This window comes from Rhinoderma darwinii, chromosome 6, assembly GCF_050947455.1.
Source record: "Rhinoderma darwinii isolate aRhiDar2 chromosome 6, aRhiDar2.hap1, whole genome shotgun sequence".
Taxonomy (NCBI): Eukaryota; Metazoa; Chordata; class Amphibia; order Anura; family Rhinodermatidae; genus Rhinoderma; species Rhinoderma darwinii.
The window spans coordinates 105,293,314-105,308,485 of record NC_134692.1 but is presented as its reverse complement, the minus strand read 5'-3'; the positions used below and the strand labels follow the sequence as shown (position 1 = coordinate 105,308,485).

At 42.4% G+C, this 15,172-nt stretch overlaps 1 protein-coding gene across 1 annotated transcript in view; it reads right to left on the bottom strand.

Annotated features, from left to right (window-relative positions):
• Nucleotides 1-15,172, bottom strand: part of METTL22 (methyltransferase 22, Kin17 lysine) — a 228,847-nt gene that overhangs the window by 82,834 nt on the left and 130,841 nt on the right. The window contains exon 7 of the mRNA XM_075831314.1: nt 12,683-12,736. Within this exon, the coding sequence (XP_075687429.1) occupies nt 12,683-12,736 (54 nt within the window). The remainder of the gene's footprint in view (nt 1-12,682; nt 12,737-15,172) is intronic.

Sequence of the window (15,172 nt, the reverse complement as noted above, 5' to 3'; positions counted from 1 at the left end):
ATGAAAACTACAATGAATTCCTCAAGGGGTCTAGTTTCCAAAATGGGGGTCACTTTTGGGGGGTTTCCACTGTTTTGGCACCACAAGACCTCTTCAAACCCGACATGGTGCCTAATGAAAAAGAGGCCTCAAAATCCACTAGGTGCGACTTTGCTTCTGAGGCCGGTGCTTCAGTCCATTACCACATTAGGGCCACATGTGGGATATTTCTCAAAACTACAGAATCTGGGCAATACGTATTAAGTTGCGTTTCTCTGATAAAACTTTTTGTGTTATAAAAAAAATGGTATAAAGAGGATTTACTGACAAAAAAAAAATGTACATTTCACCTCTACTTTGCTCTAAATTTCTGTGAAACACCTAAAGGGTTCATAAACTTTCTAAATGCTGTTGTGAATACTTTGAGGGGTCTAGTTTCTAAAATGGGGTGTTTGATAGGGGTTTCTAATATATGGGCCCCTCAAAGCAACTTCAGAACTGAACTGTAACCTAAAAAAATGAATAAATTAGGCAATACTTCGCTTCTTACATTATACTGATAATGAGCCGTGCCCACCCCGAGATGACCCCAGTTTTGACCGTTTGTATAAACGGAGACCCCTATTAGACCGTTTCAGTGCCCGGTTTTCCCAAGCATACACTCCCGAGAAGTGTATTTCTATTGATGAGTCCTTAGTAAATTTTAAAGGGAGGGTTCAATTTCGCGAGTATCTGCCGGGTAAAAGGGCAAGGTATGGCGTGAAGATGTATAAGCTGTGCGAGAGTGCATCAGGGTATACCTACAGGTTAAGGATATATGAAGGGAAGGACGGAAGTATTCAACCCTCAGGATGCCCCCCCCCTTACTGGGAGTTAATGCAAAAATTGTGTGGGATTTGGTGCACCCACTGCTGGACCTCTACCTGGGTAATTTTTATACCAGCATCCCACTCTTCAACTGCCTCGCTTCCAGAAGTCCTGCGGCATGCGGCACTGCTAGAAGAAATCTGAGAGGCTTCCCTAAGACTCTGCTTGGGCAAACAAGAAGGGGTGAGAGCAGGGCACAATCTAGCAGCAACATATTGTGTGTCAAGTACAAGGAAAAGAGAGATGTCCCTGTATTGACAACAATACATGGCCACACCAGTACCCATGTACCAGTACGAGGTACCAGTACAGAAACCAGACTGCATCCTGGACTACAATAGGTACATGGGAGGGGTGGACTTGTCAGATCAAATCCTGAAGCCCTACAGCGCCATGCGGTGTGGTATAAGAAGCTGGCCGTGCACATCATACCGATGGCTTTCTACAATGTGTACATGCTACGTCGATGTGCGGGTCAGAGGGGAACTTACCTGAAATTTCAAGAGGTGATTATCAAGAACCTAATCTTTAGGGACCAAGAAGGAGGGGGGGCACCCAATACTTCTGGAAGCGAGGCCACATGCATCGTACCAGGGCAACACTTTCCAGGAGAAGTTCCCCAAACTGGCAAGAAGGGAAAAAGTCAAAAGAGGTGCAAAGTCTGCTATAAGAGGGGGATAAGGGAGGACACAATATATCAATGTGACACGTGTCCCGAAAAACCAGAGCTCTATGAAAGAGTGTTTTAAAATTTATCTTACATCCCTTGGTTTATAATTTACCCCAATTTTACTTAACCTGATGTACTCCGCACAGCTTATCCCCCCTCGTCTTTCCCCTCTGGGCCCTGCTGTGAGCCCAGGCAGATGATAACAGCCACATGTAGGGTATTGCCGTACCCAGGAGAACCCACATTACAGTTTATGGGGTGTATGTCTCCGGTCAAAATGCTCACTACACCTCTAGATAAATGACTTAAGGGTATAGTTTTTAAAACGGGGTCACTTCTTGCGGGTTTCAACTGTACTGGTACCTCATGGGCTTCTGCATACATGACTTCGCACCAGAAAATCCCCAGTAGGCCAAATGGTGGTCCTTTCCTTCTGAGCCCTCCCATGGGCCCAAACCGCAGTTTATCATCACAAATGGGGTATTGCGGCACTCAGAACAAATTGCGCAACAGAATGGGGTATTTTGTTTCTTGTGAAAATAAGACATTTTCAGCCAAAACTACATATTATTGGAAAAAATAAATTTTGTTTTAATTCCCAGCCCAATTCAAATAAGTTCTGTGAAAAAACTATGGGGTCAAAATGGTCACAACACCCATAAATGAATTCCTTGAGGGGTGTAGTTTCCAAAATGGGGTCACTTATCGTGGGTTTCCATTGCTTTGATACCTCTGGGGCTCTGCAAATGCGACATGGCACCTGAAAACCAAACCAGCAAAATCTGCACTCCAAAGAACACACAGCGCTCCTTCCCTTCTGAGGCCTCCGATGGGCCCAAACGGCAGTTTATCGCCACAAATGTGGTATTGCTGCACTCAGGAGAAATTGGGCAACAAAATTGGGTATTTTGTTCCCTGTGAAAATTAGAAATTTTGATAAAAAAATGACATCTTATTGGAAAAAATTTAAATTTTTTAATTTCACAATCCAATTCAAATAGGTGCTGTGAAAAAAACTGTGCGGTCAAAATGGTAACAACAACCATAAATGAATTCCTTGAGGGGTGTAGTTTCCAAAATGTGGTTACTATTGGGGGATTCCTACTGTTTTGGCACCTCAACACCTTTTCAAACCTGGCATGCTGCCTAAAATATATTCTAATAAAAAAAGAGGCCTCAAAATGCACTAGGTGCTTCCTTGCTTCTAGGGCTTGTGTTTTATTCCCCGAGCGCAGTAGAGCCACATGTGGGACATTTCTAAAAACTGCAGAATCTGGGCAATACATATTTAGTAGTGTTTCTCTGGTAAAACCTTCTGTGTTACAGGAAAAAAATTGAATAAAATTGAAATTCAGCAAGAAAAATGAAATTTGCAAATTTCACCTCCACTTTGCTTTAATTCCTGTGAAATGCCTGAAGGGTTAAAAAACTTTCTAAATGCTGTTTTGAATACTTTGAGGGGTCTAGTTTTTAAAATGGGCTGTTTTATCAGGGTTTCTAATACATAGGCCCCTCAAAGCCACTTCAGAACTGAAGAGGTGCCTTAAAAAAAGGCTTTTGAAATTTTCTTAAAAATATGAGAAATTGCTGTTTATGTTCTAAGCCTTGTAACGTCCAAGAAAAATAAAAGAATGTTCAAAAAACGATGCCAATCTAAAGTAGACATATGGGAAATGTGAACTAGTAACTATTTTGGGTGGTATAACCGTCTGTTTTACAAGCAGATGCATTTAAATTCTGAAAAATTCTATTTTTTTATACATTTTCTCTCAATTTTGCAATTTTTCACCAATAAACACTGAATATATCGACCAAATTTTACCACGAACATGAAGCCCAATGTGTCACGAGAAAACAATCTCAGAATCGCTTGGATAGGTTTAAGCATTCCGACGTTATTACCACATAAAGTGAAATATGTCAGATTTGAAAAATGGGCTCTGAGCCTTAAGGCCCAAACTAGGCTGCGTCCTTAAGGGGTTAAAATATGAGAAATTGCTGCTAAAGTTCTAAGCATTGTAACATCCTCGAACAATAAAAGTACATTCAAAAAACGATGCAAACATATAGTAGAAATATGGGAAATGTTAATTAGTAACTATTTTGTGTGGTATTACTATTTGTTTTACAAGCAGATAAGTTTAAATTTAGAAAAATGCAAATTTTTGCTAATTTTCTCGAAATTTTGGTATTCTTCCAGAAATAAATACCGAAATTATCGACCAAATTTTCAAATTTAAGAATCGCTTGGATAGGTAAAAGCATTCCCAAGTTATCACAACATAAAGTAACACATGTCAGATTTGAAAAAATCGTCTGTGTCCTGAAGGCCAAAATAGGCTGTGTCCTGAAGGGGTTAAATGGATTATCCGGGGACCAAAAATTCATATTTTTATGTAAAAAGTTGTCACTTACTAATGTACTTAAATTAAAAATTCAGTACTAAATGGTGCCGTTCAAACCCAGTGAATTGTTCCCGGAAGTCCTGGAGCTTTTCTAACTTTGATGACCCGCCGGCACGGCCCCACATGACTGAGTGCTTTTTTCCTGTGCTGTTCGTGTTGGTGTGTTATCAATGGCATGACCACAAGGGGCTGTCACATTGCCTGTTGCTGGAGTGCCCGAGCTTTGCTTGGGGCTCAAGCACTGCTACCGACATTTGGTCAGTGACTTTGGGGCTTTCCTATAGCTGGAGTTCCCGAGCAGAGCATCAGTTGATGCTCTGCCTGGGGACTCCATCATTGCTGCCAACATAGCTGTCACTGTCCATATATGGACAGTGACATTGGCAGTAGTACGGGAGTCCCCAGACAGATCAGCGGATGCTGCGCTCCGGGACTCTAGTACTGCTGCCGACGTCACTGTCCATATATGGACAGTGACTTCAGGGGTTTCCTATCGCTGGAGTCCCCGGGCAGAGCATCAGCTGATGCTATGTTGGCAGCAATGCTGGAGTCCCCAGGAAGAGCATCAGCTGATGCTCTTCTCGGGAACTCCCGCTATAGGAAACCCCTGAAGTGACTGACCAAATTTCATGAGCAGTGCTGGAGTCCCGAGCAAAGCGCTAGCTGATGCTCTGCTCGGGGACTCCAGCAATAGGCAATGTGACAGCCCCTTGCGGTCACGCTATTGATAATACACCGACAGGAACAGAACAGGAAGCAAGCCTTCAGTCACGTGGGGCTATGTCGGCGCATCATAAATATTAGAAAAGCTCCAGGACTCCGGGGAATAATTCACCGGATTTGAACGGCACAATTTAGTACCGAATCTTTAATAAACCCCTTCACTCTTTGGCCACTTTTGACCTTCAGGATAGAGCCTCATATTTCAAATCTGACATGTTTCAATTTATGTGGTAATAACTTCTGAATACTTTTACCTATCCAAGCGATTCTGAGAGTGTTTTCTCGTGACACATTGTACTTTATGTTACTGGCAAAATTAGCTCGATACATTCAGTATTTAGTTATGAAAAACACCAACATTTAGCGAAAAATTGCAAAAATTAGCATATTTCTAAATTTAAATGTATCTGCTTGTTAGACAGATTGTAATACCACACAAAATTGTTGCTAATTAACATCCCCCATATGTCTACTTTAGATTGGCATCATTTTTTGAACATCCTTTTATTTTCTAGGATGTTACAAGGCATAGAACTTTAGCAGCAATTTCTCACATTTTCAAGAAAATGTCAAAAGGCTATTTTTACAGCGGCCAGTTCAATTGTGAAGCAGGCTTTAGGGCCTTATATATTAGAAACCCCCAATAAGTTACCCCATTTTAAAAACGTCACCCGTAAAAGTTTTAAAACAGCATTTATAAAGTTTTTAACCCTTTAGACATTTCACAGGAATTAAAGCAAAGTAGAGGTGACATTTTCAAATTTCATATTTTTTTGGCAGAAATTCATTTTGAATCAATTTTTTTGTAACACAGACAGTTTTACCAGAGAAATGAAACTCAATATCTATTGCCCAGATTCTGCAGTTTTTAGAAATATCCCACATGTGGTCCTAGTATGCTAATGGACTGAAGCCCAGGCCTCAGAAGCTAAGGAGCACCTAGAGGATTTTGGGCCTGCTTTTTGTTAGAAAATATTTTAGGCCCCATGTCACGTTTGAAGGGCTCTTGCGGTGCCAAAAACAGTGGAAATCCCCCAAACGTGACCCCATTTTGGAAACTACACCCCTTGAGGAAATTATCTAGGGGTATAGTGAGCATTTTGACCCTGAAGGTTTTTTTCAGAAATTATTGAAATTAGCCCGTGAAAATGAAAATCTGCATTCTTTCAAAGAAAATTTAGGTTTAGCTAACTTTTTCTAATTTCCACAAGGACTAAAGGAGAAAAAGCACCACAACGTTTGTAAAGTAATTTCTCCCGAGTAAAACAATACCCCCACGTGTGCTCATAAACGGCTGTTTGGACACAAGGCAGGGCTTAAAAGGGAAAGCGCGCCATTTGGCTTTTGGAGCTCAAATTTAGTAGGAATGGTTTGTGGAGGCCATGTCGCATTTGCAAAGACCCTGAGGAACCAAAACAGTGAAAACACCCAAAAAGTGACTATTTAGGAAACAACACTGCTTGAAGAATCCATCTAGGGGTGTAGTGAACATTTTGACCCCACAAGGGTTTCATAGATTTTATTAGAATTGGGCAGTGAAGATATAAAAAAAATCCTTTTTTTCCAATAAGTAACTTTAGCTCAAAATTTTTCATTTTCTCAACAAATAAAGGAAAAACCCCAATATTTGTAAAGCAACTTCTCTGGAGAACCGAAATACCCCATATGTGGTCATAAACTGCTGTTTGGGCACACGGCAGGGCTCAGAAGGGACGGAGCGCCATTTGGAGTGCAGATGTTGCTGGATTGGTTTCTGGGCGCCTGTGGGCCCAAAACAGTGGAAACCCCCCAGAAGTGACCCAATTTTGGAAACTACACCCCTCAATGCATTTAACTAGGGGTGTAGTGAGCATGTTAACCCTGCAGGTGTTTTGTAGAAATTAGCAAGGATCAGAAGGGAAGAAGTGCCATCTGCCTTTTGGAGTACAGATTTTGCTGGATTGGTTTCTCTGCACCATGTCGCTTTTGCAAAGCCCCTAAGGTACCAGTACAGTGGAAACTCCCCAAAAGTGAGTCCATTCACGAAACTACACCCCTTGTATAATTCATCTAGGGTTGCAGTGAGCATTTTGACCCCACAGGTGTTTCATAGATTTTATTAGAATTGGGCAGTGAAAATAAAAAAAATCCTTTTTCTTCAAAAAGACGTAGTTTTATCTCAAAATTTTTCATTTTCTCAACAAATAAAGGAAAAAAAGAACCCCCAACACTTGTAAAGCAATTTCTCCCGAGTACGGCAATAACCCACACGTGGTAATAAACTGCTGTTTGGGCACAGAGTAGGGTTCAGAAGGGAAGGAGCGCCATTGGCTTTTGGAGTACAGCTTTTGCTGGATTGGTTTCTAGGCGCTATGTCGCATTTGCAAAGTTCCTGTGGGACCAAAACAGTGGATGCCCCCAGAAGTGACACCATTTTGGAAACAACACGCCTCAAGGTATTCACCTAGGGGTGTAGTGAGCATATTAACCCCGCAGGTGTTTGGCAGAAATGTGCACTCGATGTTGCAGAGTGAAAATAGGATTTTTTTTCCATAGATATGCCAATATGTGGTGCCCAGCTTGTGCCACCATAACAAGACAGCTCTCTAATCATTATGCTGTGTTTCCCGATTTTAGAATCACCCTACATGTGGCCCTAATCTTTTGCCTGGAGAGTCGACCAGGCTCAAGAGTGAAAGAGTACCATGTAAAATTGAGGCCTAATTTGATGACTTACACGGTATTGGTTCACAATTGCAGAGTCTCTGATGTGAAATAATAAAAGAAACCCCTGAGAAGTGACCCAAGTTTGGAAACTGCACCCCTCAAGGCATTTATTAAGGGGTGTAGTGAGCATTTTCACTCCACAGGTCTTTTCCATAAATGATTGCGCTGCGGCAGGTGCAAAGTAAAAATTAAAATTCTTCCCTAGATATGCCATTTCAGTGGCAAATATGTCGTGCCCAGCTTGTGCCACTGGGGACACACACACCAAAATTTTTTAAAAGGGTTCTCCCGGGTATGGTGATGCCATATATGTGGAAGTAAACTGCTGTTTGGGCACGCTGTAGGGTTCAGAAGGGAGGTAGCGCCATTTGGCTTTTGGAGCGTGGATTTTGCTTGGTAGTAGTTTTGTTGGGAGTCTTACTGGTGTTTATAATGTGGGGGCATATGTAAGCTGGGCATAGTACATCAGGGGCATAGTCAGGTGGTATAATAATAAGGTAAAAAAAAAAAGAATAAAATAATCCATAGATGTGTGTTAGGGCTTATTCAGACGAACGTATAATACGTCCGTGCTACGCGAGTGATTTTCACGCGCCTCGCACAGGACCTATGTTAATGAATGGGGCCGTTCAGACTGTCAGTGAATTTCACGCAGCGTATGTCCGCTGTGTGAAACGCACAACATGTCCTATATTTGGCCGTGCTTCGCGGAGCACGCACCCATTGAAGTCAAGCACTTCCGGGTGCCCAGCGTGATTCGCGCAACAGTAGTAAACAGTGTCATAATGATGCCGGCTGCGCGAAAATCACGCAGCCACGCATCATATGCTGATGACACACGGACCATTTGCGCATGGAAAACGCCACATTTTTTGCACGCGCAAAACGCACACGCTCGTGTGAATCCAGCCTTACGCTGTGATAAATGTCCTTCCTTATCCCCCTTCTGGTCCACACTCTGCACCTTTGGAATTTGGGGAATTTTGCTGGGAAGTGTTGTCCTGGTATAATTTGGGCACCATCGCTTCCAGCAGATATGTTTGGACTCTCCCCTTTGTGGTTCCCTAATTTTAGTGCCTTGATAATTCGCCTCTTGAAACAGAAGAAATGTTCCCCTCGGGCTGCACAACTGGATATTTTTCTTTCCTGACTTATTGGAGCCCTAACTTATTTTATTTTTTCATAGCCGTAGTGGTATGAGGGCTGTTTTTTGCGGGATGAGCTGTAGTTATTATTGGTACCATTTTTGGGTACATGCGACATTTTGATCACTTTTTATCCTTTTTTTTGGGAGGCAAGTTGACCAAAAAACAGCAATTCTGGCATATTTTAGTTCTTTTTATATAGCGTTCACCACGCATAAGAAATTACATGTTATCTTAATTCTGCGGGTCAGTCAGATTCCGGCAATTTCAAATTTATAGCACTTTTTTATGTTTTACAACTTTATGCACAATAAAATTACTTTTGTAAAGAGAATGTATTTTTTCTGTCGCCATGTTGTGAGAGCCATATCTTTTTAATTTTTTTCGACGATGGAGCTGTATGAGGGCTAGTTTTTTGCGAGACGAGTTATAGTTTTTATAGGTACCATTTTTGGATACATGCGACTTTTTCATCACTTTTTATTTACATTTTTGGAAGACAAAGTGAGCAAAAAAACAGCATTTATGGCAGTATTTTTTAGTTTTTCTTTATGGCGTTCATTGCGCGGGAAAAATAACATAATATTATTATAGTTCAGGTCGTTACGGTCGCAGCAATACCAAATATGTATGGTTTATTATTTTTTTTCAATAATAAATGACTTGATAAGTGAAAAAGGGCGATTGTGTTTTATTTTATTACTTGAAACTTTTATTGTATTTTTTACAACTTTTATTTTTACTTTTTTTACATTTTTCTTTAGTCCCACTAGGGGACTTGAAGCTCCAACTGTTTGTTTGATGTTCTAATACATTGCACTACCTATGTAGTGCAATGTATTAGAACTGTCAGTTGATCACTGACAGCAAGCCGATTAGGCTCCGCCTCCGGGTGGAGCCTAATCAGCTTCCGTAATGGCAGACAGGAGGCCATTGTTAGGCCTCCTGTTGCCATAGTAGCAGTTGCCAGCCTTGCCATCGCATGGCGGGCTGCCAATTTGCTACAAACCACTAAGATGCAGCGATCACATTGGATCGCTGCATCGAAGGGGTTAATGGCAGGAATCGGAGCTAGCTCCGGGTTCCTGCCGATACAGTTGGGTGTCCGCTGTAACATACAGCGGATACCCACTGCTGATGACACCAGCTCAGCTTCTGAGCCGGAGCCATCTTGTCGATGGTACCGGAAGCCTTTTAAGCCCCGCCGCCGTGAGGGGCATAGGAGGCTTCTTTTGCTGGAAGACAGGGAGGCCAGTATTAGGCCTCCGGTTGCCATTGCAGTCACCGCCAACCCAGCGATCACGTTGCTGGGGTGCCGGTGGCTAAAAACTCCTCACATGCTGCGATCTCTATTGAACGCAGCATGTGAAGGGTTAATCGGCCAGATCCGAGGCTAGCTCCGATCCTGGCTGTTACATCTGGGTGCCAGCTGGCACCCGGCAGTGATGGCGCTGGCTCAGCTCCTGAGATAGCTCCGGCTCAGCTCCTGAGATAGCTCCATCTCCTTCACGTACTGTTACGTGGAAATGCGTTTAACCTCTTCCCGCAAAATTACGTACAGTTACGTGATGGGAACTAGTGTTTTGAGTACATTAGTAAGTGACTTCTTTACACAATAAAAATATGAATGCAAAGCAATTTTTGGTCCCCCGGAAAACCCCTTTAACTTTATTTTGCGGGTCAGTACGATGATGGCTATACCAAATCTATATAGTTTTTATATGTTTTACTACTTAAAACCCCTCATGTTTCCGGGTCGCCATATTTTGAGAGCCATAACTTTTTCTTGTTTTTCCATATATGGAGCAGTGTGAGGACTTGTTTTTGTGGGACGAGCTGTAGTTTTTATTGGTACTATTTTGGGGTACTTGTTAATTTTTGATCACTTATCCTATTTTTTAGGAGGCAAGATAACTAAAAAAAACAGCAATTCGGTCATAGTTTTTTAGTTGTTTCTTTTTTATACATTGTTCACTGTGTGTTACATATTCTACGATCCGTATGATTTCGGTGATACCAAATTTAGATATTTTTCTTAGGTTTCACTACTTTTTGCACAATAAAATTACGGTTATGTGAAAAGAATGTATTTTATGTGTCACCATGTTCTGAGAACCATACCTTTTTACATTTTTCGTCAACGGCACTGTATGAGGGCTTGTTTTTGCAAGACTAGCTGTAGTTTTTATTGGTACCATTTTTGGATACATGCGACTTTTTGATCTGTTTTTATTCCATTTTTGGAAGGAAAGGTGACTAAAAAAACAGCAGTTTTAGTTTGTTTTTTGACGCCGTTCACCGCGCAGGATAAATAATAATTTGACAGTTTAGGCCATTACGGATGCAGCCATACCAATTACGTATAGTTTATTGTTTTGCTCACTTTTTTCCAATAATAAAAGGACTTGACAAGGGAAAAAAAGCGCAATTTTTTTATTTGAAACTTTCTTATTTTTGTACAACACTAAGGGACTTGAAGGTCCAACTGTCTGATTGCTATTCTAATACATTACACTATGTAGTACAATGCATTAGAACAATCAGTTTGACACTGACAGCAAGCCTATTAGGCCCAGCCTCCGGTCGCCTGTTAATAGGTTTCCATACCTGACAGATCAAGGGGCCATTGTTAGGCTTCCAGTTGCCGTAGAAGCCATCGGCACTCCTGCGTTAACTTGGTAGGGGTGACTAACCAGCTGCAAACCACTTAGGTGCCACGGTCGCTTTTGACCGCGGCATCTAAGGTGTTAATGGCAGGGATAGAAGTTAACTTAGTTTCCAGTCAGCAGGGTGTTAGCTGTAATATTAAGGCTGACACTCGAAAATGATCGTGCGGGCTAAGCTCCTGAGCCCGCGCCATCTTCTTGTAGTAACTGTACGACATGTTGCGGGAACACCTCACCTTTCATAACGTACAGTTAAGACAAATGTCGGGAAGAGGTTAAAAATTTATTTGTTTAGTGAGGTTTTTAGTTTGTTTTGTGTAATAGTACATCCTCCCAGAAACCCTTTACGGTGATAAACATTCCGTAATAGGGGATTGCTGAAAATAATTCAGATTATTGTATACGCAGCTGCAAGATTCAGTTACATCTATTTAATTTCAATCTCCACCAATACATGTTCTTTAGAAATGGCTGAGAATGTGTGCGACAAATTTGTCTGCACCTCCGTGGCGAATCCGCAGCAAATTCGTCTTGTTGCATGTGGATTTTGCCACGGATATTACAGTGGATTTACTCTATTATCTGTGACACTCGCATTGTACTGTACATTGTTCCGGATTTTCGTAGCGTAATCCACACCAAAAATACTTAACTAGTCCATCATGTGTGAACGAGGCTATAGTGAATGTATTAGAAGCCCCATTATTAAGACTCATCAGAGAGTCTCCGGTAAAAAGTGTCAGTAGGGTGCTACCGCATAAATAGTGCCTGCAAAGTCCTCCCTCACAGATAAAGGCAGTATACGGTAGTTTAACTGTAAACAGGTACAAAACTCTGCTGTTTAATTTCATAACCTATGTTTATAGGGGATGGAGCTCTATTATTGCATAACCCTTCCCCCATTTGATTTGAGTTCTCTTTCTTTATCATCCTTTGAGGTTTGTGAGAGTTCAACATAGGGAATTTCAGTCTTACTATCCTCATTGTGATCTATAAATTGCACAAGTAGAAGTCATCTGTTTGTATTTTTCAATCTCATGGTCATGCTGATTTGTAATGTGGTATGTAGCTGTGAAGCTTGCTCTACCTGCGGTTTGCACTCCTAGTTATCCCTCTTATTTCCTGGGAACCTTTCTGCTTTATGTGGGTGTAAATTTAAAGAGTGAGGCAGAGAAGAATAATATTAGCAGCAACGAGAGCATGGAGAATTGAATACACACAAAAACAAGTGACTGAAAACAAGGAAAAAAAAAGAAAGCAGCGCAACATAGGTTAAAAATCAACATAATATAATCCAATTTAAAGGAAAATGCCATCTTAAAAATAAGAAGGTGGTTAGTATCAAAATATATGACATTTTGGAATTATTAATTTAACCTCTTAAAAGGTCCGACTGATTTGGAGAACAAAGGGGCTGCAGCGCGGGTTATCGATATGGCCCCTTTACCGTTATTCCGAAATGACAGTGGAAAATTGTGAGACAATTATGTTTTATGGCTATTATTTTATATAATAAATTACCTGTACACAGTTGGTTCTTAAGCCAGTCCAGTTCCTTCACCTTTACTTGTCCTTCTGTTCGAAAAGAAAAAAGTTTAAATTAATTATATTAAATATATATAAAATTTGATGTATGGGCATTTCCTGATAAATACAATAAAAGAAGAAAGGGGTGAAATGTCATATACAAAAGATATGCTCCACAGAAGCAAACTCGGCATAGCATCCAGCTATTATGCCATCTTTTCTACTATACTGTAGCTGCTCATCCAGAACAGTAATAAGCGTATGTATAGTTCTATACACATGTCCAATGGCGGATCATCATATGGGCGTTTCGGGCGGCTGCCCGGGGCCCGAGCCACTCAGGGGGCCCATTGCTGCCCAAACTGCACATAATCATAAAAACTATGCAGCGAACTTGCGCTGCTAACTGTCACTGCAGAGAGAAGGTGCAGGCAGAACAATTCGGGGCGGGCTTAGCCGGGATAGTGAAAGTTACCTCTCTACATAAATGTGCTCCGAATTGAAGGCTAAAGGACCTTTGATGACGTCGTGCCCATGTGACCCCCGCCCACCAATCAGGTCCGTCTATCACAGTAAAGGAGCAGAATATCTGCAGGAAAGAAGGCCCGCCCACCAGTCAAGTTTTTACACAGAGCTCCAGGCTGGTGAGTGCTTTTCCAAACCCCCATCCCTTCATCACTCACTCACTCTGTTCATCCCTCCCTTCATTCCTCCATAACTCACTCCCTCCCTTCATCACTGCTGTGTGTGATGCTATATACAGGGGGCTGTGTGTGTGATGCTATATACAGGGGGCTGTGTGTGTGACGCTATATACAGGGGGATGTGTGTGACGCTATATACAGGGGGATGTGTGTGACGCTATATACAGGGGGCTGTGTGTGTGATGCTATATACAGGGGGCTGTGTGTGTGTGTGTGTGACGCTATATACAGGGGGCTGTGTGTGTGATGCTATATACAGGGGGCTGTGTGTGTGATGCTATATACAGGGGGCTGTGTGTGTGTGTGATGCTATATACAGGGGGCTGTTTGTGTGTGTGTGTGTGTGTGTGTGTGTGTGTGTGTGTAACGCTATATACAGGGGCTGTGTGTGTGTAACGCTATATACAGGGGCTGTGTGTGTGTGTAACGCTATATACAGGGGGAGTGTGTGTGTGACGCAGCTATATACAGGGGGATGTGTGTGTGACGCAGCTATATACAGGGGGATGTGTGTGTGATGCAGCTATACACAGGGGGATGTGTGTGTGACGCTATATACAGGGGGCTGTGTGTGTGACACTATATACAGGGGGATGTGTGTGTGACGCTATCTACAGGGGGGGCTGTGTGTGTGACGCTATCTACAGCGGGGGCTGTGTGTGTGACGCTATCTACAGGGGGATGTGTGTGTGACGCTATATACAGGGGGCTGTGTGTGTGACGCTATCTACAGGGGGCTGTGTGTGTGACGCTATCTACAGGGGGCTGTGTGTGACGCTATCTACAGGGGGATGTGTGTGTGACGCTATCTACAGGGGGATGTGTGTGTGACGCTATCTACAGGGGGATGTGTGTGTGACGATATCTACAGGGGGATGTGTGTGTGACGCTATCTACAGGGGGATGTGTGTGTGACGCTATATACAGGGGTTGTGTGTGTGTAACGCTATATACAGGAGATGTGTGTGTAATGCTATCTACAGGGGGATGTGTGTGTGACGCTATCTACAGGGGGATGTGTGACGCTATCTGCAGGGGGATGTGTGTGTGACGCTATCTACAGGGGGCTGTGTGTGTGACGCTATATACAGGGGCCTTTGTGCACGTGGTGCTTTACTATACAGTGTTTGACACAATTATATTCAGGGGCGCAGTGTTTGGTGCTATTATAGTTAGAGGCACAGTCTGTGGCACCATGATCATTTTGTTTGCGTTTATAGGTGTAGAAATGTTGGAAAAGTGAGCAACAGAAGACATCTAAGTGGCAAATTCTGCAGAAATGGGTCATGGCCAGGAGAAGTCGCCATGAAGTCTGGACCGGATGGAGAAGAAAAGAGGAAAAAAGTTACCAGAATCTGAGGAGTCGTCACATGTGAGTCACTAGATTTATAGAGAATCTGTCACCGCTCCTGACATGTTTATTATAGGAAATCCTTGTGTTTCACTAAAAGTCTTTGTGCAGTCCAGGACTGATAGACAAATGCGTGTTACCATTCCCCTTGTTAGGAGGATGTGTCCCTGCACAGTGTGATACTGTCAGCGATGGTTGGAGACTGTCAGTATGTAGGGACACAGCCCTTTGACAAGGGGAATTGTAACACCCATTTGTTAATGCTTGCACAAAAAGGTAGTGTTATGGCTCGGCGGGGGAGAAGGGGGGCCCAAGTTTGGGTAACAGCCCAGGGCCCATAGTCTACTTAATCCGCCACTGCACATGTCCGTTCTGTCCTGTAGGCACGCTCGCAAATCAGCCATAACATTAACCCCTTCAGGACAGACC